General features: G+C 36.3%; 1 protein-coding gene across 1 annotated transcript; it reads left to right on the top strand.

The window, feature by feature from the left end:
• Positions 1–1359: 1359 nt before the first annotated feature.
• Positions 1360–25827, top strand: LOC131153131 (uncharacterized). Its single transcript, XM_058105209.1, has 3 exons — positions 1360–1820; positions 24523–24681; positions 25350–25827. Exons 1-3 carry the CDS (start codon positions 1479–1481, stop codon positions 25506–25508), a joined length of 660 nt encoding a protein of 219 aa, XP_057961192.1. The 5' UTR covers positions 1360–1478; the 3' UTR covers positions 25509–25827.
• Positions 25828–27664: the final 1837 nt, after the last annotated feature.

The following is a 27664-nucleotide window of genomic DNA, read 5'->3' as shown; positions in this document are numbered from 1 at the left end:
ACCCAATAAGCTTAAGCTTTTGGGTCAAGTTGGTGTTTACCCATGTGTATCAAGCCCACCCATGGGCTCTTCCGGTCCTAACACACCAATAATTAAGTAATAAGAAATGGGCACTGCTCGGAGAAGTATTAGCTTGATGAACATTGCTCATAAGGCTAAAAAATGATTATTTGATGAGTACCACTCATGAGACAATAAGGAAATGAGTACTAGTATTCAGCAAAGTATTGAGCTATTTGATGAGCACTGCTCATAATGTTTGAAAAAAGCTCATTTGTTGAGCACCGTTTATAAGACAATATGAAACGGGCACTACTTGGCATAGTATTGGCTTATATGATGAACATCACTCATGAGACCCAAAAATGGTCATTTAATGAGCGCCTCTAATTATGAGGAAACAAGAGGCATACATTGCTTAACAAAATATTTACCCATTTGATGAGCACCACTCATGAGACTAAAAATATCCATTTGATGAAAACCGCTCATGGACAACAAGAAACGGGCAGTGCTCAACAAAGTATTGGTCCATTTGATGAGTACCGGTCACGAGACCTAAAAATGCCCATTTGATGAATACCATTCATAAGGCAACAAGAAACATATGCTACTATGCAAAAAATAAAAATAAAAATTAGCACATCTAATTAATACCATTCATGAAATTCCAAATACCCATTTAATGAGCGTACTCATGAGACAATAAAAAAAAACACTGCTCGACAAGTATTGACCCATTTAATGAACACTGTACATGAGGCACAAAGATATCTATTTGATGACTTAATCTGAACCTTGTGATAATAAAAGAAAATTAACAGTAAATGCAATATACTTTCGAACAAAAAAGGTAATTGTAAAATTCGAGAATAGATGACAACTGATGTAGCCTAAAAGAGACTCCGATATTAAACTCAACATTAAGTTATTAACTTATATAAGATCAAAAAAAAAAAAAAAAAGACATGAAATGATTAATGAAAAGGAGGTAATGTCCATTAGTTAAAATAAGTGGTTACCACATAATCTTTATTCCCTAATAACATATGTAAATTATAACTACCATTAGTAGGAAAAATAATAAATAATAAACGTGTGAGACGTCTTACTATTCACACTACTCTTCTAATCAAAATAAATTGCCTTCAACTCTTATTTATTTTTTCATAATAATTTTAAAAATTAAAAATAGGACAGGTACGAAGTAGGTTTGCAGCCTAAGTCCGTACTTAGGACCAGTAATAATAAATATTTTGTGTGTAATTTTTGCAAATTCAGATCTTTTACGGGCCCGCTTTTGGACGGTCCCGATTGATCAGAGAACCAACCAACCCCGCGCTAAGAATACCTAATCATTTCCTTACTTAAAGAGCATAGACAAAGTTAGAGAGAGAGGGACTTTTTACAAGGATCGGGATCGAGGCGAGTCACGATCCGATCCACCACTCGGTTGCCGCCGATTTGAGCGGAGGGACATGGAGGGAGTGGGGGCCCGACTCGGCCGGTCCTCAACTCGGTACGGTCCGGCCACCGTGTTCAACGGTCCAGTAAGGAAATGGAAGAAGAAATGGGTCCACGTATCGCCATCCGGTGCCGCCGCCGCCGCCGCGGCCGCCGTGGCCAACAATCTCTCCCAAACTAACAACGGGACTAACGGTAATAACGGCTCTCATCTCCTCCTCTACAAGTGGACCCCAATCTCCCAAAGCAGCAACAACAGTAACGGCGACAAAAGCTCCGGCAAGGACGCTGCCTCTGCCGTTGCCACCACTGCCGCAACCGAAGAGCCGCCTCGTCGGAGATTTAAATATGTGCCGGTACGTCCCTGTCAAATTCAATGTTTTACTTGATAATTTTCAGTTTTTTTTTTTGGTTTTAGTTCTACTTTGTTTATTTTTTTATTGTTTATAGGGTTGTTGTAGAATTTTGGCATGAATTGATATTTTTGATAGCATATCAAATATGTGCCGGTGAATTATTACCTGAATTGGACATTATTTAGCTGCTCATTTCATCAGTTTGTGGATTAACATTGGTATGAATTTTTTCGTGTAGAGGGAGAGATCATTGAAAATTCTTTGGGCTTTTAGTTTTGTTTAGGTTTGAAGTGTGAAGAAGTAAATTCATACAAAACTCTACATGTTTGTGATTGAAATGTTTGCAGAATAAGCAAGAAGAGGATGAGGGATGCAATAATTTGTGAGCGCATCAAGGTTTAGCTTAATAGATAATACTAACCAAACCAAACTACCTCATCAGTCCCTTTAAATCTGTTTTTCCTTGTGCGAAGAGAACTAACCAAAACCTTTTGTTTAGATGACACTATAACAACTGTATTGAAGAAGCCTTTGGAATTGGCATTGTAGAACAATTGGTTCTGAGTTGTGGGGAGTTGATTTGGGAGTTTGCCTTCATTCTAAAGGTCTATGAGTCAGCATGACTTGGTTACCTACTATGACACCTTGGAAATGTTGAATTTTGACAATATTTAATGAAAAATGGACATTGTTTATTATGCAATTGAGTTAGAGCATCTTCATCTAGAAAATTTAAAATGTTAGGAAGATAATTTATAACCATAACCTGACATAGCCTATGTTAATGGTTTTGTTTGGTTATCAATTTTGCTATTCTATCATAGTTAGGGCCAAATATTGAGTGTGTCATGTCACTGTTTGTCAATATAGAAGATATGAAAGGTTGTTAGGACCTAAAAGGGCTTCCAACTACTGTACAATGACACTGGGATGGTGTTAGCATGTGTTGTTAAATCAATTTACTGTTGGTCAAAGGTCCCTTGTAGATTATTATTATTTTTTTTTCATTTTGGGGATATAAAAAAAAGGAGATAAAAAAAAAAGGAGGTTCATTAAGAAAGAAGAATATACAAAGAGGATGTGAAATCCTCAAAAAACAAAACAAAATAAAAATAAAATTAAAGACAAAAGAAGCTAATACAAAAAGAGAACCAAAACTTTTTGATATAGAAAGAAGAATTTTATTGGTAGATTAAGAATTTACAACCAGGAGAATAAGACATCTCCTTAGTCAAGGATGTAAAAATCCAAGCAAAAAAATATAGAAAAATTGAAAACCAAAAAGCACAAATAAAGCCAGCGCAACCTAACAATAAAAAAAATGCTGCCAGTTGCGTTGAATATCTGAAAAGCTCACCCCCTTAAAATTCCTATGAGGCTATGACCCACACATCAAAGAGAAGTCAAATAATGTATCTTCTCCCAAACCAGCAAATATGACAACTTCTTCCCTGAAAAAATACGCGCATTATGCGCCATCCACAACCCCCAAAATATTGCAAAGAAAGCACGTTTCCAGAGTGCTGCCCTTTCCTTTTTGCTACCAAAACCAACAAAAAGAAACTTCCAGAAAGTACTCCACTACCTCTCAAACTCACGCAACACTTACCTAACAAACCAAATAAACTTACTCCGTACCCTCTATCTAAGCATATTAATCAAGTTGTATAAAAAGATGCATTGCAGATTCTGAACAATTAAAACAAAGTACACAAACATATGTAGAGAGAGCCTTCAAATGTCTCCTGATTTGCAACAACTTATTGGTATTTATTTCTATCAAGCACAACCAACCAAATGAAAGCCTTGATTTTAGAGGGGACTTTGGCCTTCCATTTGGATTCATAGAGAGGAAAAGAAGAATTAGATTTAGTCAGAAATGCACGAAAATATTTGTAAGAATAAACCCCTGAAGGATCCAAAGACCAAGACCAATGATCCTCCTCCAAAGAAAACCAACAGTTATTCAACAAGATTAGAAAGAAGATAACTCTACCAAATCCTTATCATTCAATGACCTTCAAAAGTGAATATCCCAAGAAGGCATAGGACCACCTAGATCAGCAACAAAAGAGGAAATGGATCTTGCCCAAGCTCAAGTGAAAGAGGTGAGGAATAGAGGTGGACAAAACTACATTCCCCAACCAAGGATCTTTCGAAAAGTGGATATTACAACCCCTACCAATAGGAATTTAATATGGGGAATGAAAATGAGATAAATCTGAGAGATAGCTTTCCATGAACTCTCTGAAGAACATCTAAATCTCAAATTGGTATCCCACCCGTTCTCAACTAATCCATATCTAATTTTTACAACTCTATGCCATAGGGAAGAATTCTCTAACACAACCAATTGCACTGGATATCAGAAAAGGTTGTATCGCCGAAACAGCATGTAGTGAAAAAGAACAATCCTCCCCCAATTCAAATCTATAGATGAACCACAATCTTGGAAAAACCCAAGCATTCTTCTCCAGCCGAAGATCGAATAAAACTGCAAACACTGCACACCACCACAATGGCCTTACCTTCTCATGCCTCCCAAATACTCTAAAATCAATCATTAGAAATGCCTCTAGAGAATGTGGACAGGCCCAACAATCTCTGAAATGCCCTTATGTATTGATTGATTATTAAATGAAAATTTATAATGCAGAATAGGTTTCCTTTTGGAATTATGGATTTTATTGTAATTGTAAATGCTGGTTTTTTCTGCTTTATTTCTAGAAAAGAATATTTCAGATTCTCAATCCACATGTGGACAGAAGCAAAATTTGGACTCAGTATTATTAGTCAATTAGTGTACTGCCCCTCAATTGCAACTAAGTACCCTGGGATTGCTGAATGATCAGATGAATTAAAAATTTTGCTATACTTTTTATGAAGAATAGTATTTGGGAGCAAATGTTTAGCAAGGATTCAATTGTAGGTTTCCTCTTTTGACTAATGGTTTCATGTTGGATTTTGTGGGGTTCTGTGTGTGTTAGGCAAGGGGATCTGTTGTCTGTGTTTTTTTTGCTTGTCATGATGTTGGAAGCATTTAGTAGTTTAGTTTACAAATCTTATGAAGGTGGTGTACTCAAAAGGATTTTTGGTGTGTAATGGTGGCAACCAGATGCCAACTACTTATTTGTTATTTGTTCACGACACTGTTATTTTGTGATGATGGTGTGGAGCAGTTGATTTTTTTTGTGTGCAAATTTGTTTTCAGTTTGTTTTTGGTTCAAATTGTTATCTAGGAGGGTGGTGCTCCAGTTGGGGAAACAGGTAATGTTGAAGATGCTGTAGCTTTTTTGGAACATAAAGTTACTTTGCTCCCAAAGTTATATTTACACTTACCTTCAGGGGCTTCTATTGAAGCAACTGGTGAGAGAACAAAAAGGAAGAAGGCAGGTTGGCAGCATTTGTATTTGTCCAATGGGGCTATATAAATTCTCAGCAGAGACTCTCTTTCAAGCTTGCCAGTATATATTTTATCCTTTTCCTTATCCTGGCATGTGTCTTGAAGGTGGGAAAAAAACAAAAAGGAATTTCTTTGGAATGGTAAGGATAGTGAAAGTGAAACAAACTTCTGTTTAGCGAAGTGAGACGATATTTTGTGAGCAGTTAAGCACAGGAATTAGGTCTTTGGAGCTTCATGGTATTTAACTGAGCTCTTTTGGGGAAGTCGTTGTGGTGGTTTGCTACTGAACAAGATGGTCTATGGAGGAGGGTTGTGAATTTTAAGTATGGAGGTTCATTATTGAAAAAGATAACCTATGGAGGAGGGTTGTCAATGTTGAGGGATGGGTGATCATTCTTGCAGTTCATGGCCCATATGGGATTGGGTCTTTGGAGTTTAGTGGGCAATTAGGAGTAGTTGGGATGACTTCTTGTCCTCTCCCTGCTGTACCCTTGTGGATGGTTACTATTTTTTCTTATCCAAAATTGGAGTAGTTAGGATTCCTTTTAGACGTCTATGAGATTTTAAGTTGGTATTAGGGAGAAGGTGGTGTCTTATGAAGATTTGTGTTGTACAGCTGCCCCTTTGAAAAGTTTATTTTTGATTTTGTATCCAGTTGTATAAAAGAACAGTTGGCCTATTCATTGGAAGGATTTTTGATAGAGAAAAAAACTATATTGATATAGGAAATGTACAAGAAGAATAAGAAATCCTCCTAACCAAAATAGAAACGCAAAAAGAGAGAATACAATAAAGACAAAGGAATATGTATGAATATATGAAAATAGATAACTGAGAGATTAGATAGAAGCACAGATGTAGTTAGGCTGAGAAGTGGAAATATTCTCTTTAAGAAGACTCAACCTCTTTACGGTTTTAGACTTTAGCTCATGAAGTGGTGCAACATATCACCTCTTGAATTATGTCCCTCAAGATACAGTAGGCTGGTTGAATCGTGCAACTCACAAGTTCTACTCAAATGGAAGAGTCCAAAGCTCCAAAATTCCATTTGGTTTGGGGAAAAATATTAGTCGAGGATGGCCTTCTTTTTCTTGCCACGTTCTATATGATATTGGAAATGGGACTGAGGTGAAATTTTGGCAAGATCATTGGTGTGGTGAGATGTCTCTTGCAGAAGCTAGCGTGGCTGAGCTTATGAAGTTGGATAATGGAGTCTTGTTTTGGGATGTAAGTTTCATTAGAGGCCTTGACTGGTTTTATGGATACCATATACGGTGCATCAGTGAAGGGGTTTGGTGAAAATAAGATGTGCTGGAAATCTGATAGAGAGAAGGGCTTCTTGGTTAAAGGTTATTATGGTATTTTAATGGGCTCCATAGATTGTGGCTTTCCTTGGAAAAGTATTTGGAAACAGAAAATTCCATCTAGAGTAGCTTTTTTCGTTTGGACTGCTGCTTTAGGGAAATGCTTAACGATTGACAATTTACGAAAAAGAAAGGTTTGGATATTGGATTGGTGCTACATGTGCAAGTGTAATAATGAGACGGTCGATCATCTTTTTATTCATTGTCCCTTTGCAATGGACTTGTGGGTTATGGTGTTGGGTTTGTTTGGAGTGAGCTGGGTTATGCTGCAATCTGTAGTGGGACTTCTAGCATGTTGGCAAGGCAGATTTGGTCGTTATCGAAATGGGTTTATTTGGTTGATAGTTTGTCATTGTTTATTGTGGTGTCTTTGGAGGGAGAGAAATAGTAGGTGTTTTGAAGATAAGGAAAGATCCATTTTGGACCTGAAGCTATTTTTCTTTACAACTTTGATGGATTGGTTGGCTACTTTGTGAAACCAATCATTTTCTTCTGTTTTTGATTTACTAGTTTCTTGTAATTTCTGTTTTTGATTTGTTTATCCCATGTACACCCCTTGTGGACTTGGTGTTCATTTTTTATATCAATAAACTTATTACTTATAAAAAAGAAACACCATTCTTTGGAAGAAACTAATGTTGGACAGGTATAGCAATAGACAAAAAAACAGAGAGGGTTAAGGGAGAGAAATAGAAGAAGGAGAAGAAAAGAAGAAGAAAGAAAAAGGGAGAAGAAGAGATAAATTGCTGCAGGACAGAACAGGAAGTCAGAAACATAACAGAGAGAAACAGAAAAAGAGTAGGGAAGAAGGGGAAGAAGGGAGTAGGAATAAGAAGGAAGAAGAAGAGATGGAGAAGGGCTACATGAGAGAGAGAGAGAGAGGGAAACAGGTGTTGTATTCTGAACTCAAATCTAATAACTCCAATACAATGAACAAAAAAGGTACTCATACACCCAAAATACAACTAAAAATAATAATTACAAAATAATCGCAAACTTAAAATACACAAAATAAACCTAACTTATGAACTTTTAAAATAATTAAATATTTTCAAATTTAAAATCTTATTTTATAAAGCTATAGCTTCACTAAAGATTCTGAAAAGTTCTCCATTGGTGATCCTCCATCAAACTTCCCTTGTTAGAGAAAATTTGACCTCAAGTTCTAAAATGGCATAGTAGCATTAACTCCATGAGCAGGAACAAGGTCAAATATCTAGGAAATTCAAGAAGTGACACAAACTGCATTATCTCATTCACCTTGGGGAGTATCTAAGAGATCCTCCAACTAGAAGTAGCACAGAAGGCTCTAATGTCCTTCAATAAAATAGCAAGTCCTCCATACAAGATATCAATTTAATATCCAAATCTATTGGCAACTCAAGCAAATACAAACTCAGTCCATATTCTAGGAAGATGGAAAATGTTTCACAAGATTTGGTTAAAGAAGATGTTCAAAGAGAAAAAGGCTAGGGGTGGAGGCAAATATTTACTGGATGGAGGAGAAATCATCTCAAGGGGGGGTTTTCAACAGTAGGTTCCATGATTAAAGAATTTCCAACATATTATGAAGCAGCTAATTGTTGCTCATTCTTTGGGTTAGAAATGGACAATTGAGGTTGAAGAACAGGGTCATCGACAACAACTCATCTTGAAGTTCATCACAAGTCTCAAAATCAAGTCTGGTGACAAGTCAAGGTCCATCTCTGGCATTAAAGCACCAAAGATGCATGACTTGTATTCAAGAATAAAAAAATCATGCCCTTTATAGTCACAAGACTCAATTATAGAAAAAATTTGAATGAGCTCTACTAATATTTGATTGTTTGTCCTCAACAATTTGATTTTTCTCTTGAACATGCTGGGTGGGGCTATGACTACCTCTTGACCACTTAAATTGATTTAGGACGATGAAGCTCTATAACGTTAGAAGTGGTGTTATGAGTGGATTGTTGGAGAAATCTCTCACCTTTCAAAGCTATGCAGTATGCCTCAAATAGAGTGGTGGGACATTTTAAGTTTTGCAAAATAATCTGCTTTCTAATTTCATTTCTCAACCTTTCTGGAACATCACCTCTAGGTTCCTTATGAATAACACATTGATACATGAGGTCTCTAAATTTAAGGTAATAATCAGGGGCGGTAGGAGAAAGTTGCCTAAGACAACACAATTGGTCTACTAGTTGCTCCTTATTAAAATATGGGGCATATTTCTCTCTTCGAATGTGTCTCATTTCAAACCAAATGGTATTATGTGGTTCTCCCAGATAATTTCTGTTCCTTCCAAATTTTTGCATTATTGCTTTGCCAACAAATAAGTGTGGTCATATGATCTATACCAACTTAAATAATTCTTCATGTCTTCCAACCAATCTAAGGGAAAATGAGGACTTGAACAGCTGTGAAAAGCACAAGGACCTCTAGGTTTTATCAATTGTTGAGAATTGCCAACTAGGTGGGAACTAGATATGTCAAATTGACTCCCCATCTTTTTTTCAATAAGAGAGAGCATATTGGCTGATGCAAATTCAGACAAGTATCAATTAGATAAGTAATTTTAGATCAATTTCTGTGGAGTCCAAGTGACGTAAGTTCATGCAAATTTACTGAGTGTTGCATTTGGGAGCATGGATTTCGGATCTTTGGGTTTGGGTGGATTTGGACAAATTTTAATAATCCAAATCCAATAAAAATCCAAATCCAAGGCCCCTCTGAGCATAGGGGAAAGATCTTTACGCTGACTTTTGTAGTCTCAGGAGATTCTTCAAATATTTCACTTCAATCTTTTGCAGATAATAAACGTGAAATAGGGTGTTGCAGCACTGGTTCTGACTATGAAGTGTCAATGGTACAAAGGCAGCAAATTTCTCACAAAATATAAGTCAAATGTGAATTGAACATGATCAATCAGTTTTCTGTCTGACAGCTTCAAAAGTTCTGGAAGAAACTCAATCTCATAGCTGGAACCAATTTCTCGCAATTCTGAGAAGCTGCAGAAGGTGCTGGCAGCTTTTCACTCACATGTTGCCAGTGTGAGGGGTTCATGAGCCGCTGGGCTAGGGTCCTCCACCAATTGTCTTCCAGCTACTGGTGGAATTGAGGGGTGGTGCGTCCACTGGTGGTGGCAGCATGTCAAGAAAACTCTGATAAAAATGGATTTTCGAGGGTTGTCAGCTGAAGAAGCTTCAGGGGGTGCACAGGGGCACACTTTGTTGAATACAACAACAACAAACCAAACCTTGTTGAGTGTAGGTGAAATGTTGAGGAGGGTCTTTTGTTTGTGGCTGTCTTCGTCATCCTTTGGACCCTGTGGTTTGAGAGGAATGCTTGGATTTTGTTGAAGGTCGCTCAACCTATACATGCTTACTTTGAGATAAAGCAAATTTCCTCACATCCCTTTGGGTTCACTTTCTTGGATTTTTTTTGGGGATTACCGCTCTTTGACCTCACGAGAGATTGGCGGGCAGCATTCTTGTAAATGATACTTGTATTACTGTTCCTGGTTTCTTTAGTAGTTTATAGTTTTTTGTATCTTTTGTGAAGTTGTTATCCATGGAGAAATCCTTGTCATCTATGTTGTAATTTGTTTTTTGCTTTAATAAAATTATCTTCTATTCAAAAAATATTGATTGCAAAAATCTTCTGGCAAAGGGTTGTTTGAAAATCAGTGGCAGCTGTTGTAATTTGGTGGTAAAATTGCAGATGTTGAACAGTGCTAGCACAATCGTGTATCTGTGTTTTGTATGGATATCTGCAAATTCTTTGGTCTATGGCAACAATTATAATCGTAAAAGACAATTGGATCAAGAAGGTTGGGTTCTTTGTGCATGTTTTGGGGAATGAAACATGAAAATTTCAGCAGGGGAAGGTTGTAGAATGGAATCAAAGTGGCTTTGACACCAAATTGATGGACAGATACAGCAATAGAATAGATTAGAGAGGGTTTAAAGGAGAGTGAAACTGTTACAGTACAGAACAGAAAGTCAGAAACAGAACACAGAGAGAGAAACAGAGAGAAGGGAAGAAGGAGAAACAAGAGGAAGGGAGGAGGGGGAAGGAGGAGAGGGGGAAGAGGGCTGCGCGAGAGAGAGAGGAAAACTGGTCTTGAATTCCAAATTCAAATTTTATAAGTCTAATAAAATACACAAAAGTTGCATACTTGTACAGTTATACCCCAATAGTACTACTGAAGCAAATAATTGCAAATATTACCAACGTACTTATTACACAATATAAACTTGTTGACACTAGGCTTGGGTGGCCTGTTTGGTTGCCAACTAGTTTGGTGACCATTTTAAAACCAAGTAGTAGATAATCAAACCATTGATTATCAAACTCACCTTTTTTATTTTAGAAACGGAGTCGCCACTTTATTTTAGTTTTGAAAGGCAAAATAAAGGAAAATATTTTAGAAGATATTTAGGTTGGGTAATACAATTATGACTAGGGAAGGTAGCTTTGATTCTTTTTTGATGAAATTTAAAGGACTAGCACCCTACAACACCCATTCCATGAATAATTACTGTACTTACGTTGTGTGTGTGTTTGTGTCTCTCCCTTGAGGGAAAAAAAACAATTTTTTTTTGAAAAAAGTTCATTTGAAAATCATGGAGAATTAAGTGCAACATCGGCCAATTGACCACCTGCAACATACTTCTCCCTCTTGATATTTTTTGCAGAAACCCTTTCATACCCAAACACCCTCTTGAAGAGGCTATTGTAAAATCTATGCGAGGACTTAACGTCATGAAGACCCTACTACTTTAGGCCCTTCCAAACAAACAAACAAACACACAAAACTTACAAAGAAAGAGAGAAGAGGAAAGAAATAATTTTTTGTTTTGTTTTGTATTTTGGTTGATATGGCTGAATCTACTAATGTAGACTGCCTATCAAAACATTTTCAAATTAGAACTTTGAAAACATTTTGATGATTTTCAAATCTCCTGAAAACATTTGAACTCTTTAGTTGAAAAGTCTTCATTTTGTTTGAAAACTTTGATTTCTCAGTGAACTTTCTGCAATAAACAATATCTTGAAAAACCAAGTTAAAGTTGAAAAACAAAACACATTTCCACCCTCAAGCAACTTCATAGGTGACTATTTTGAAAAATGCCATTCGAACATCAAGTTGAGCAAGGTGGCGCACTTTCCGAACCATTTTTTTTTTTACTTTGAAAAGTTGATTTTTTGGTGAGAGAACCACAAACCCATCTTGAAAAACTCATTGAAAAGAAACTTGAAAACAACAACAACAACAACAACAACAAAACCAAGCCTTAAGTCCCACTAGGTGGGGTCAGTTATCTGAATCTTTTTTCGCCAATTTATGCGATCATGTACCATTTATTTTGAAAGATTTAGGGATATTAAATCCTTACTTACTATCTCCTCCCAAGTTATTTTAGGTCTATCCCTACCCCTTCTAATGCCCCCAAAGTAACTAACTCACTCTTCCTCACTGGTGCACTATGTGGCCTACGTTGCAAGTGTCCATACCATCTGAGTTGTCCCTCCCTTATCTTATCTTTTATAGGAGCTACACCCAACTTCCTGTGAATATGTTCATTCTTTAATTTATCTTTCAATGTTATACCAATCATCCATCTAAGCATTCTCATCTCGACAATTTTTACTTTTTGGATATTATGTTTCTTCGTCGCCCAACATTCCGATCCATATAGCATAACTGGTCTTATAGCTGTCCTATAAAACTTCCCTTTCAATTTTAATTGTATTCTACGATCACAGAGCACACTTGAAGTACTTCTCCATTTTACCCAATCTGCTTTAATTCTATGCATTACATCATCTTCAATTTCTCCTTCAACTTGCATAATAGATCCAAGGTATCGAAATCTACAAGTGCTATTTATTTCTTTATCATCAAGTTTAACTTTGTCTCAAATATTTCTTCTATCATTACAAAAAATTAAATTTCATATATTCTGTCTTATTTCTACTTATCCTAAAGCCTGTAGATTCTAAAGCTTCTCTCCATAATTCTAACTCGGCCTCTACTCTGTCCCTAGTTTAATCAATTAATACAATATCATCTGCAAACAACATACACCATGGAACCTCCTTTTGAATACTCTTAGTCAGTTGGTCCATCACTAAAGCAAAAAATGAGGACTCAAAGCAAATCCTTGATGTACACCTATGGTAATTGGAAATTCTCTAGTTTCTCCATCTATAGTCCTTACTAGGGGTGAGCAAACGGTCGGTTCGGCCAAATTCGGTTAATTAACCGAATTAACCGAAATTTTCGGTTAATGATTTCTGATAACCAAACCGACCGAACAAAGGAAGCTCACCGAACCGAACCCGACCGAATTACCTTTCGGGTAATTCGGTTAACCGAATTTAACCGAAATAATTTGAAATTAATTATTAAAAACAGAATATAATTATAACTTTTTTACTAATTCGAGCTTAATTAAGCATCTCATCTATTAATTTTATTAATAAAAAAGATATTTTGGTATTAAACTATAAGAGTAGAATCACTAGAATCATTAATTATCAATTCGGTTAATTCGGTTAACCGAATTGATAATTCATATTAACCGAACTGATAACCGATTAACCGAAAATTGGTAAAATCGTAACCGAACCGAACCGACCCTATTTCTTGACCGAACCAAACCGACCGAAATTGGTCGGTTAATTCGGTTAATTCGGGTTTCCCGTACATATCCTTAATGACATTGATATGCCTACTACATGCATCCTTTTTTTCTAAAACCCACCATAGAACTTCCCTAGGTATCCTATCATATGCTTTCTCAAGGTCAATAAATATCATATGCAAATCCCTCTTCTTTTCCCTAAACTTCTCCATTAATCTTCTTAAAAGATATATAACTTCTGTGGCAGATCTCCCAGGCATAAAACCAAATTGATTTTCTGAGACCTTCGTTTCTAACCTTAATCTTTGTTCAACTACCTTTTCCCATAGTTTCATCGTATGAATCATAAGTTCAATTCCACGATAGTTATTACAATTTAATCTCCTTTATTTTTGTATATAGGTATTAAAGTGTTTTTCCTCCATTCATCTGACATTTTCTTAGTTTTTATAATTATATTAAATAAATTAGTTAACCATATAATTCAGTTATCACCTAAGCATTTCCAAACTTCAATTGGGATGTTATTTGGTCTCATAGCTTTCCCATTTTTCATCTTTTTTAGTGCAAACATAACTTCGTTAACTCTAATTTTGCGAATAAATCTCATATTTTTAATCTTTTCCTCATTTGATAATTCTAAGTTTAAGTCTTCTATTTGGTTTTCATTTAAACAACTTACTAAAGTAACTTTGCCATATTTCTTTAAATTCTTCGTCCTTAACCAAGACAATATCATTCTCATTTTTTATGCATTTTACATTTCCTAAGTCCTTACTCTTCCTTTCTGTAGCTTTAGTAAGTTTAAATATATCACTTTTCCCTTCTTTTGTATCTAATCTATCATACAAAATATTAAATGATTTGTATTTAGCTTTACTAACGACCTTTTTTTACATCTTTTCTTGCCTCCTTATACTTTTCAAAGTTATCCCTGTTTCTACATTTTTGCCACATTTTATACCAAATTCTTTTTGTCTTTATGACTTTTTGTACCTCTTTATCCTACCACCAACTTTCTTTGCTATTCGGAGATTTTCTCCCTTGATTCACCTAAAATCTCTTTTTTCTATCTTTTTGATAGAGCTAATCTACTCTAAAGAGTATTTGTATCTATCCCATCCTATATAGTCCAATCCCTATCTTTGATCATTTTATCTTTAAATTTTATTATATTTTCTCCTTTTAGGTTCCACCACCTAGTTCTCTTACACTGGTTTATTTTATCCTTTTTCTTCCATCTTTTAATACATATATCTAACACTAAGACTCTATGTTATGTGGTTAGGCTTTCACTTGGAATAACTTTGCAATCCTGGCATGATAAACGATCTACCCTCTTAGTTAAAAAAAAAATCCATTTGACTTCTATTTTGTCCACTTTTAAAGGTTATTAAGTGTTTTTCTCTCTTCTTAAAGTAAGTATTCATTTTACTAAAATCATATGACATAGTGAAGTCTAAGATCATTTCCCCAGGCTCATTTTTTTCTCCATATCCATATCCTCCATGTATCCTCTCATAATTTTTGTTATCCCTTCCATCGTGTCCATTTAGATCTCCTCCAATAAATATTTTCTTTGTCCCTGGTATGCCTTGTATAATACTATCCATATCTTCCCAAAATTGTCTCTTAATGTTTTCTGCTAAGCCGACTTAAGGAGTTTAAGTACTAATGATATTTATTATCTCTTGTCCTTATCCCATCTTGATTTTTATAATTCTATCCCCTACTCTATTTACATCAACGCTGCTATCTTTTAAGTTTTTGTCTACAATAATTCTTGCTCCATTCTTATGTTTTTCTTTTCTAGTGTACCAAAGTTTAAATCCTGATTTATCAATTTCTCTAGCTTTCTCCCCCACTCACTTAGTTTCTTCAAGGCATATTATATTAATTCTTCTTCTGATCATTGTATCCACAATTTCCATGCTTTTACCCGTAAGTGTCCCTATATTCCAAGTTGCTAATCTAATCCTAGTTTCCTGAACTATCGTCTTTACTTGCTCACGTCCAGAATGATGTAGGAACCCTCGCATATTTGATACCGTACCCGGGCGCCGACACGGCGCGCCGCTTCGGGGCAACAACCTAGCCCACCCTCGCCCACTTTTCGCTACACCCGGATGGTACAAGTGCAATGCGTCGCTTGTAGGGGACGCCCTAGCAAATATTCGGTAAGGATTCATATCATAGTGATTTAAAAAAATTTTCGCTAGCTGTCAGCTACCTAACGCAACCCTCCTCCTTTACCCGGGCTTGGGACCGGTTGTGTGTGAAAAAATTAGGACATTAAGTGCATCACAGGCGGAGTTTGAAAAGAAACTTGAAACATTTGGAAAATTCCCAAAAACAACATCATGAGCATTCATTCCAGAATTTTGTTTTAGAAAACTTGAGAACATTTGAAGAAATTTTAAAAACACTTAAGAAAGTGAATTTTTGGGTTTTTTTTTTTAACGGAAAAACCATAAAATTATGTCAAAATATTAGAAAACATACTTGACCATACATTGTGTGTTTTGGTCCATCAACATCATTAAAAACCAAAAAAAAAAAAATGTTAAGAGAAAATGGTCAAAAGCCTAGCCTCTGGACTGGACGGTCGACCATGTCTGTAGGCTGGTCGACCGTTGACAGTTAGTGGCAGCTACATTTTTTAATATTGGAAGGTGCAGTCAACTGCGCCTGCAAGACATCAGCCGTATGCATGCCCTTTTCTGAAAGATGCAATTTTATGCATTTTTTATGCAACTTTTTTACCAATTCAGTCCACGACTTCACTCTAAATGAATCTTAGGTGACATATGCATCACGAAATACATGATTTCAATGCAAGAACAATGAAACAAACACACTACATAACAGCACGATTCTTATGCAAAAACTATGAAACTTGAAAATAACAAGAGTAGAGTGATAGGACTGACCTTGAATCAATGCAGCAATGGTATTTCAAGTGGGGATTCATGCTTTAGAATGCACACACCCCAAAGAACCTGAAAGCAAGAAGAGAAAAGGATATGATCTGCACAAATTCCCCACAGTGTCACTCTATTTAATACCCCAAAAATACTAAAAAGTCTCTTTGTATTTCTCCTCTTTATCCCCACTTGGACGTGCCCCAAAAGCACTCTCTCTAATACCCTAAAAACACTCAAAGTCTCTTTGTATTTCTCCTCCTTATCCCCACTTGGATGTGCCCCAAAAATTCTCCCACATGCTCTATTTGTAGACCATGCCAAAGTGGAGGGAAACAATTTTGAATTTTGAATTTTAAAAATTCGAATTCAACTAAAATAACCACCAACCAACAACTACCAATGACCTTGGTTGTTGTCAGACATGTGGCAATGACAATGAGACTTGACACACCTATATCCACCAACCAATCAAATTGAAACAACTCAAAAATTCAAAATTTCTTTGGCCGGTCGGCCGCCCTATGCGGACCGATTGATTGCTATCAGGTGGCACCAAAATTCCTTTGCAAATGTGCAAGGAAATAGAGAAGAAAAGGGGGTTGGTCGACTGCGTTTAAATGGCTGGTTAATTGCCCTGTACCATACTCTTTCACCAATTTTTTTTAGTTTAATTTTTCCATATATTCAACTAGGTTATGAAATTGTTTGGGTAAAAAATTGACAATCGACAAAACCAAAAGCTAAACTTTTCAAAACAAAATAAAAATCTTAAATTTCTAAATATTGATGGTCATCTCATCACAAGCTCTATATTATTTACAAAATTGCTTTAAGTTTGGATGAAGTGAGAATTGATATGGAGTGTCAATGCTAATGGGTCTATTTTTAGGCTCACAAGAGCCTATTCGATAGTTGACCTTAATTAATATGAAATGCAGTTGGATAAACGAGATACATTCAATAGGAAAAATCTGATCTCAATAAATACAAGCATTACTTTCCAGCCAAAGTTCCACAAGACAAACAAAGCTTGATACCACTGTTGATGTTCGTGAATGAGCATCTGATACCACTCAGCTTCCCTGAGCCCATAGTTTTAAATATTTATTTTGAAAATATTAGTGATTTGATATTTATTTTCCTTTCTTTTTTCAACTTTAACAATGTTTTCTTTCTTGTTTTTGTTGTGTTCAAGTTGTTAATACTTTATATATTTAATGTTGAATTATGATTATTCATCATTATTTTAAGGGAGTGTGGGTCTTGGATCAATGGTATGGTTGCTCCTTTGTGACTAGTTGGTTGTGTTCGAGTCCAAAGAAACAGCCTCTTTGCACAAAACCAGGGGTAAGGCTGTCTACATTGTGACAACCCTCCCCCTACCCTCACAAGTGGGGAGTCTTTTGGCCTGGGGAAGTTTAAAGCTTAGGTTTGGTTTTACAATATGACTTGTTGCTCAAAATTTATTAGATTTTTATTACTTTATTAAATAAAAATAGAACTTGTTTAATTTATTGTATTATTTGCATGTATTATGTGCATAATTGGTTAATGGAGTGTATGTTTTGTTCTATTAATTATTTTTTCACACATATGATCAATGAAAAAGTGAAATATATAGAAAGCAAATGCAAAATTTATTGCCCCCCTAACTAAAGACCATATAGTTAGTTGAACTAACACATCCAAAATGCACAAAAACTTTCTTTAAGAAGGTTTAAGAGCTTAAAACATGCAAATAAACCAATATACGTAAGATTGTGTGTACTTGAAAAGAATTCATGTCTGTTACAACCCACTTCAAGTTATCTAACATCTGCTATTCCTGCCACATCCACATCCATTACCATTATGTTATGGTACCAGTTTTTCTATTTAAACCCATGCTCGAACTTTGCTTGCCTAACTTCTGTACAGCAATCAGAAAGAACCTCCAGGAGTTTATACAATAGCGACATGAACACTCAACCTCTTGCAGGTTGGGGTCAGAGCTACTCTAAGAGTGGTGGACTCCTCCTCCTCCAATTGTGAGCTGATCACCATCTCCCTCCTTGGTGCAAAGAATTGGTACTCCCCTTCTAGAGTGAGGATCACTCAACTCAAAAATGAGATTTTGCATTAATCCGTCAAGTTGAAGCCCTCTCCCCTCCAGCCACCACATTTTATCTCTCCATTAGGGCTAGGAAATTACCAAACTTGTTCACTTTGAGTTGCAGCAACAGGTTTTATCCTTGTTCCTCGTGCAATGAAACCAAGAGGACAACGAGGGTCTTTCCTTTCTGAACACTCAAAAATCCTCCCATGTGGCTAGGAACCACTCAATCTCACCTACCTCCAAGAAGTCATGATCCTACTGTCCTTGTGATGCTTTGGGATTTTGTGGAAATCCACTTATTTTCCGTTAAGTACCCGGTCAAAGGTCTTCCTTTCGATGACTGGTGTCACCTTGCATGAGAGAGAGGATCCTACGGAGTTGCATGATATTTGGTGTGGCCAAATGCCCCTCACTGCAAAATTTCCTTCCATTTTCAGTTTGTCTTGCAAAGAGTATGCTCCTAAACATCTTCAGATTGCAGATCAAAGGGTCTTTTGGAACATTCCCTTTGTTATAAACGTTGCTGATAGGGAAATTGAACAGAACACCTTACAGACTTTTATGGCAGCTTATACAAGTTTCATTGTTGAAACACTACTAATGATCCAAAATGGATCCTGGATTAAAATGGCATATTCAAGGTTAGATCCATCAGTAAAACAGCAGCACCCACTAAGGCTGTTTTCTTTGCACGGAGGCAGCATATGGGATGATTTTTTAACCCTTGACAACTTGCTGAAAAGGGGGCTGCCCCTTGTTAATAGGTGTTCTTTATGTTCCGAAAATGCGGAATCTGTTGACCGCATCCTCTTGCACTGCTCCTGGACTAGGAACTTTTGGAACTTGGCCACTTCTTTGACCAGGCAGCAGTGGGGGTCACCGCCAGATCTGTGGGAGAATAGTTATGGGTCTGGAAAGGCATCTGAGCCAGCAAATAAAAGAGGAAAGCCTTGTCCCTCATTCCCCTTGCCATATTTTGATTTTTGTGGAGGGAAAGAAAGGGAGAGCTTTTGAAGGATCGCCTGCGCCCTGACTCCATTGGGTTGCTAATGTAATGAGCTGGCATAGTGGGTGTTTTTTATCAATTCTCTTGTAATTCTTGACTTTTTTGACTCTCAGCAGTGTGGTGATCTTTTTTATTTTTGTCTGTCCTTGGGTGGCATCCTGTTGATGCCCTACTAATAAAGTTCTCTTTTATGATTTATAAAAAAAGTTCCAAAACCACTGTAATGCTTCACATCCTTATGCCTCTCAAAACCTCTAAAATCACCAAAAAAAAATCTTCTAAAGAGCTAGGGCATACCCAGCGGTCTGCCAACAGAGGCAAGAATTTGTTCCGTGAAGTCCAAAACATAGAACAATGAAGGAAAATGTGAGCATGCATGTCACACACACACATGAGACAAAGCCTTGTATGGCCTTCAATTGTGGGTGTTAACTCTGTTAAGAATGGTCATCCACATGGACCACACCAAAAGCCTTAACCTTAGAAGGGACCTTAGCTTTCCACAAATGTTTACCAAGACAGAAAAAAATGCGAGGACTAGGTCAAACGGCAGAAAAAAAAAGGCAAGGACTAGGTCAAACAAATTGCAAGAGAAAACACCAGAAGTATCCAAACTCCAAACCATGATATCCCGGTATAGGGATAGCAAAAGGAATCTAGCAGCAAAAGAAAAGCAGGTAGCTCCTCTTCTTCCTGTCATTAAGATCTCTACAGAAATGGAATCCCAAAAAATAAGGTCATTAACCATGCTAAAAAAAGAAGGATAGGTGCATTATGATATATAGAGAGACAAGACAATGAAGGAAAGGCTATTGAAAAACACTGCCCTTCTAACAAAAAATCCTCCCCAAAAAGAACCTGACATTCAACAACCATCTCCCACTTTAAATTTAGCACTATGAATGAAAAGGGGAAATACCTGTGACATGAATTCCATGTGCTTTCGTGAGGTACTCAAAGTCGAGTATTAGCATACTGCCCTGCAGTTCAAATTTGCTCGACTAGTTCATGCCGATGAGAATTAATTTCCTAGGGGAAACACCATAACCATTTACCCACCAGAGCAATGTTCTTAGACTCCAAGTTACTGAGACCCAAGCCTCCTCACTCATAAACCTAACAACCTCCCAGCTTACGAGATGATCTCTCCTCTCGCCCATTCCTAACAAACAAAATCCCTGATATTCATCTCAAATTTATCAGCAACCCAAACTGGAATCTTAGATTAAGAAAGAAAATTGGAGTTGATGAAAGGTGAGCCTAAATTAAAGTAATGCAACCCCCTACAAAATAGCCCGTCAAGATGTTTGGAAATTTTAGCAATAGGATCTCAAAATCTTGAGGATTGCCATGTAAAGAAACTCTTAAATAAGTCAAAGGTCACTCTAACACCTCGCATGCACAAGCCTGAAAAACTAGAAGTCATCTCCAAACTTAAAGTAAGATCCCCTAAACTATACCTATCCAACCTTAAGCCCTGAGACCAACTCAAAAACTTGCAGAATAGTAAGCAAATTACAAAAAAGAGAACGTGTCATCAGACAAAAATAATATAGTATCATCTGCAAACTGCAAGTGCATGCAATCAATGCCCTCTGGATCATACTTTTGCAGCTAAAATAAAAAGGGAATGAGTATGAGGATCCCCTTGTCTCACTCCCGAGAAGCGGAAAACCAAGTCTTGGGTTCTTCATTAAAATCATCAAAGAAGTAGTAGAAAGACAATCCCTAGTCCACCCTCTCCATTTTGCACCAAAAACTCTCCCTACTAAAACTCTATCTGAGAAGCTCCCATTCATCCTATCATAAGCCTTCCACAAATCAAATTTAAACACTAAACCTTTCTTCTTACTCCTCTAGTCTTCTTCAGCAACTTATTGGCCACAAGAACAGGATCTAAAAATTTATCTTCCTCCAGCAAAAGCAGACTGGAAACAAGAAATATTATCCCATACCGCTTAAGCCTATCAGCAAGGACTATGGGAAAATCTTACACACACTTGTTACCAAAGTGCCTGATCGAATGATTCTTCTTAGGAACTAAAGTAACGAAAGTGGAATCATTTTCTGTGGAATCCTCAATTGGCATAGAATTCTTGAAATGCTTCAGGTCAGAGCTAACCACATCCCAGCAGTGCTGAAAGAAAGCAAAATTAAACCCATCGGTGGCTGGTGCTTTCTCTCAGTCCATTCCAAATTCCACTCTCTTAATCTGCTACTCCACAAAAAGCCTCTTTGGCCACTATGACTGAGTGCTTGGTATAGGGCACCAATCTAATCCTTATCATAGGATGATACAAAATCAAATGCTCCCCCAACTAATCTCCTCGTCAATGATCTCTTGATCACTAGCAACAACCCCTCCCTTGGTCTCAAACTCTAGTCTATTCATTGTGATGTATGTTTTTTTTTTATTTGGACATTGGATGCTTTCAAATTTGGTGTAAAGTTTATGGGAATGAGAGTATGGGTGTACTCGAGTTGAGTCGACTTGCGCTGAGTTGATAGTTGATACAGTATAATGCTTGAACTTGACTCGACTCAAAAATGTGAAGCTCAAAACTTGACTCAAACTCGATCGATTTCATAATTATTAAACTCGAACTTGACTTGGTTACAAATTCATAAAACTCGAGCTCAACTCAATTATAAATTAATATTAAATAAATATATAAATATATATAATGTACATATAATATTAAATATTTTTATAAAATATATATATACTATATGACATATATAATATAAAAATAATAAAATTTAATAGTTTGATTAGGCTTGAAACTCAACTCGATTACTATTATTGAGTTTGAACCTAACTCGTTAAAATACTTGAGTAGCTCGAACTCGACTTGAACTTGAGTAGAATTGAGTTAGGGGATAAGTCAATTCTGAGTAGCTTGGGAGTAAGCTTGACTCACACCCCTAAATGAAAGGATTTGTTGTGTTATGTTTGTACTCGCAAATGGGAATTTTAGAGTTGGAAGTTATTATTCAAAATTATGCTGAAAGAAACAGCAGGTTTCCTTGGGGTAATATTTGTCATTCTTGGGTTCTGTAAAAAAGTTATCTTCTTTGTTTGGTCAGCTTCCTCTAATCATGTTTTAACATCAGATAAATTGTGCAAAAGGGGATATCTTGTTGGTGTTGTTAGTGCAAAAAGAGTGGTGAAACAATGTATAACATTTTGCTTTATTTTTCTGCTTCTGCAGCTAGAAAATTGTTGGTAATGGTGTTTTTTCTTTTTGTGTGCATTTGGGTAGTGCCAAGGACAGTCTTGGACCTTATGAGATGCTGGGGTAGAAACTTTGGAGAGATCAGATTAGATTGGGTTGATTTGCTGTCTCTGTAATGAATGTAAATGGAGTAGGTTGGTGAACATCCCGCATTGATCCTGAATGGATTAGGGGCATAGTGGGGATGAATCTTGTCATTTGAGGCAGATTCAGAGCAGTAAGTGGAAAATGTATTTTCTCACCAAAATCTGCCCGTTCCAAACACTGTTTCGCTTAACTGAAATTCATTCCCGAATCTGCCTTGAATATAAATAAATAAACAAATATACACACGCACCCATATATATATATGGGTGTGTGTACGTATAACTATAAATATAGCATTTTCATTCAATTGCTCATAGCTTTTTTATGTATTATTTTTATTTTATTTTAGATTATTCTGCTATGTTATCTATAATTATATTAAAATAGTATAAATTTTCCCCAAAATTTTGTATGTTCTTTTTATAGATGATGGGGCGGATTTGGACCTATGGCGGGAGGTGAGGTTCCCTGATGAGGCAAGGATGGGGATGCAAATAATGCTTTGAGGTGGATTTGGGGCAGTAGGTGGGGCAGGTTCGGGTTTTGCCCCTCTTGCATTGCTCCATTTACATCCTTACTCTCATGCGAGTCTCTAGAAATTTGTGTCCCAGATATCTGATTATTTTTTTCGCTCACTTGTTTCACTGTGGGCATTGGTGACTGGGTTCATTTTAGGGAGGATATTTGGCTGGGTGTGATTTTGTTGGAATTTTTTTGGGCCACACTTGTATAGTTATCTTCTATCCATGACGCACTAGTTTCAAAATAAAGATATGTGAATGTAGAGTTTAAAGTAATTATTTTTATGAATAAATAAAACATAAGTCTGTCAATATAGTAATATATGGTTCATTGTGTTTGAACTAACAGTGTCAAAGAAGCATGGAAAAGTTTTAGAGGAGTGTCCAAGTGTCAGTGTCTTGCAGACAGTCCCTTTATAGAAGTGCTTGTGCTAAATACTTATCACAGAATTTGTCCTTGTTTTCTTGTGCAATGAGGTTGAAAATTTAATACTTATTTTGCAGGGGGGCAACGCTTAAGTTTTAGTGGTAATGCAATTAATTTATTTTGACATCTTATTGTTAAAATTTATGCGAGAGAGAGAGAGAGGACATGACCACATGGCTTGTGTGGAACTAGTTAATGAGGATACTACCGCATGATTGTATGAGTTTAGTAAATAAGGACACAAGTGTTGTTTGGCTCATAGTCCTCTCTGATTTTGTCATATTAAAGAAATGCACCTTTGGAGGTCTCTTGTTACATGCAGAAGGTTGGTTATGTATACCTATGCCCTGTTTTTAAGATTGTACATGCATAACTAAAAATCCATTCTGTCAAGTTTAATCAAGCAATATGATATTCCTGTCCTTATGGAGGTGATATTTGAGTCCTCAAACTCATATAGGAACCCTCCCCGCAACCCCCCCCCCCCCCACCTCCCCCAACGCCAAAAAAACACCCCATATTGAATAAGATTTTGATGGATTTCCAATGATCAGCATTTTTGGACAAAGGTGCAGTGGAAGGGTACTTCCTGAGAATGATGCTAAGCACTGGATAATATTTGATAAAAACATGGTTGAAGGATCATTCATTTTTTAGAATTTTTTCCCTGTTTGGTTACATAATTTTAAACTATGCTACTGACTTCTGGACATCGATAAAGACAACACAAATTTATGGGGTTCCTATCCTTTGACCCTGCAACCATGCTGCCCCATGGTTTGCAGCTAATTGTTTTAGGTTCTCTGAAGATTTCTTGGCTTTGGATTTTCCAAGTGTGTGACAATTACACATTACGCTTTGTTCATCATATAACAAATGTGGTTTATGCGACCATTATAAATCCATTAGATGGTCTATATTTGCATTGCTGCTTTTGGAATGTAACTAAGTGGATAATATTTTAATTGGATTTTTGTCAATGATTATTTGGATGTCTGAAAATGCAGATTGCAGTGCTGGAAGAACAGAAAAATGAGGCTGCAGAGAAGGCTGATGATGAAGCTAAACCAATTGATACCGACCCAAGTGAGGCAGAGCCAACTTCGAAAAGTAATGGGTTTGATGAAAAACCTGACATTAATGATGTGCCAATGGAAGAAAGCCAGGTGATGTGCTTTTGTATTTTTCTCTCCTGTGTTCTTTATGCGATCTCTAGTTGGAACTTTGCCCTTATATAAGAAAAATACTGTTCATCTGGAAAAGGATTTGTATAGCTCGCAGCTACCTTTCGGGATCAAAGGCTTGGTTGTTGTAGTGTTCATACACACTGATTTGTTTAAAAAGCCCATATGAGTTGTCTATGGGTGTTTTTTCAACTAACGAGATAATGGTGGTGGTGGTGGTGGTGGTTAATTATGCTATAAAACTAAAGATGAACTGATGGGCCTTGACCATTTGGACATTTCTGTGTGAGAATTCTGTTATTGCATTGCACTGTATTATAAGCTAAGAAATATTCTCCTCAAGATTTCTTGAGGAACAAAACAAATTCAATTTTTCCCCTTGAAGCATTTGTATTCCTCAACATTCCTATTTTTCAGAATTCAAGTTCTCTATTATGAGTTTGGGATTAAGGAATTCAATATTTATAATTTCTATTTTTTTTTCAAAATTTTCAAAAAACAATCTTGGTATCCAAAATTTGATATTATGAACAAAATTTTGGATATTTCAAGAAAATCAAATATTTCTATAAAAACCAAATTGCTAGTCTGAATGTGATTTCTGACCTTGACAAGTCTGGATGCAATTCTGACCATGACTTGTGTTTCAGGCAATTGACATTGCACAGGTAGCACGGCAAGATCTGAATGAAAGTTTGGATTTGAGCTTGGGCTTGATGGCCCGTGATGGTGACCATGATTCTGATTCAAAACCAGATGGCAAAGATGGCGAGTTGGAAAGAGTGAACTCGGGCAGTGTTGGAACATGAAAAGCCGTCATTATTGTTCTGGTTATTTGATGCAGGGAATAGGAGAAAGAAATCGAGCAAGTGGCCTATTCATTTGTATCTGGCCATAATGAGGCAAGTGTGTTTGCCTGGCGGACGTATGTATTTCTTGTCCTCATTGATGCTCCCATATTGAGCTGATTGCATTTTGTATCCATTATGTTTACAGAAATATACAGCAACATTTATTGTTCTCCATTGAATTTGTTTCTCATTTTAATTGGTGTTATTTCTAAGGGATTGAACCCTGCTGCAAACCAGGGTGGTGGTTAAAAATGAATCATCTACGTTTTTATACCAATATTTATGTTGAATTTTCATTTAACATTCTCACTTGTTAACTCAGTGTCAGCTGAAGTCTAAGCTTGGTGCCGAACCTGCCTTTGTACATTTCTAAAGCATCGAATGGGTGCACTTGTAGGGAAGGAGAAGGGAGATTTGAAATTCCGAGCTCATGATGTTTCAAGCAGGGCTGTTTTACAACTAGACTGCCCTTGGAATCCTTCAATCTGTATTTTTTGTTCCTCCAAAATTTTAAATTATTTGCGACTTGCCATGTTCCCTGCTGCGCTTCATGGCATGTTCCTTTGTGGTAGCAGCAAAGAAATGTCGTTATGATCATTCAGGATGCTGGAATCCAAATTTTAAGCTTGAAAGAACTTCGCTTTAGACCTTGTATTAGTTTACTTAAACTTGCTTGTAAATTCTTGAAATTTGAATTTAATTTGATCAATCATAATTTTATTATAACTAGGTTACATTTGATTTTCAGAATGTGTATTTATAGGAATAGATTAGTTATAGTTATATTTTTTTTAAAATATTGTAATCATAAAACAACTAATTTTTTTATGAATCCATAACATAGAAGAGATAAGGTTTAACTACTCTTTTAAGTTTCAACAAGGAAATGTCTCCTTTATCATATGTAGGATGTTGGGTGAAATAATTAGTATTATTGATGAATACAAAATTGTCAATCAAGTTACTCCAATAGGTCTGATTGGAAGTTTGAAAATTAGCTACACAAGAAGTTGAGCGTCATTAGCACTCAATGCATGCACAATACAATTTATGCACCCAAAATTTTAATTGGTGCTACTTTGTCATCTTCTTTGTAGTCTTAATTACAGCTATGGGTCTTATACTTTGTCATCTTCTTTGTAGTCTTAATTACAGCTATGGGTCTTATTGTGGCATCAGGTGAATTTCTCAAATCATTGACAATCATGTTTTCTTGATATTATTATGAAGGTGTTGAGAATTTCACGTCTCATTAGAAAAATAGAGTTGAAAATTGGTGTTTATATACATGGCTGGGTTGAAAACTCTATTGGCTTTAGTTTTTTAGATTAAGTTGATGTTTACTCATGTGAATCAAGCCTACTTGTAGACTTTCATAACTTTAGATGAGCGACATTGTATGGTTAAGATGTGAAATTAATTTTCTTGATGTGCTAATAGTTGGAGTAAGTGTGACTTGAACCAATAAGGGGTCCTGTAGGTTTAGAAGATGGATCAAAATAAGATCAAGAAGTGGAAGGTAGAATTGGTTTGAAGACACATGGAATACAATCTCAACAACATAAGATGCAAGAGTAAAACCACTTAAGCAATTGTTGGAGAACTAAACTTGATCTAGGAAGGAGACAATTCTACCCAAGAGGGAGAGGTTGAATCAGGTACACTAAATGATCAAGAATGCTTTTCTATTTACGGGGAAGTGATTAGAAATCACAAGCGAGAAATTATTGAGAATTTCACCTGTGGGTTTATCTCACGTACGAAAAATATAATAGAAGATGGATACTTATATTTATGATTGAACTTAAGATCCGATAGGTTTAAACTTTTGGATCAAATTGGTGTTCACCTATTTACATCAACCACTAATGGACTCCCTTGATGCTAACAAAAGGATTAATAATGAAGAGTTAGTGATGATCTTTATGCTGCAAGACATGTACTAGCAGAGATTGAAGCTCCAATTGGTGCATGTTCCACATAATTTGGCAACCAAGTACAGGTATGAATCCCAATAATGGCAACTTTGGAAGGCTATCAACCATGTAAACTGTAGAACGGTTTGCATTGTGTGTCGTAATTCTTAATCTGTATTCCTTACAGCCATTGCATTT

The sequence above is a fragment of the Malania oleifera genome, chromosome 4, assembly GCF_029873635.1.
Source record: "Malania oleifera isolate guangnan ecotype guangnan chromosome 4, ASM2987363v1, whole genome shotgun sequence".
Classification (NCBI taxonomy): Eukaryota; Viridiplantae; Streptophyta; class Magnoliopsida; order Santalales; family Ximeniaceae; genus Malania; species Malania oleifera.
Note: the sequence above shows the minus strand (reverse complement) of the source record. Positions and strands in the feature narration are given on the sequence as shown.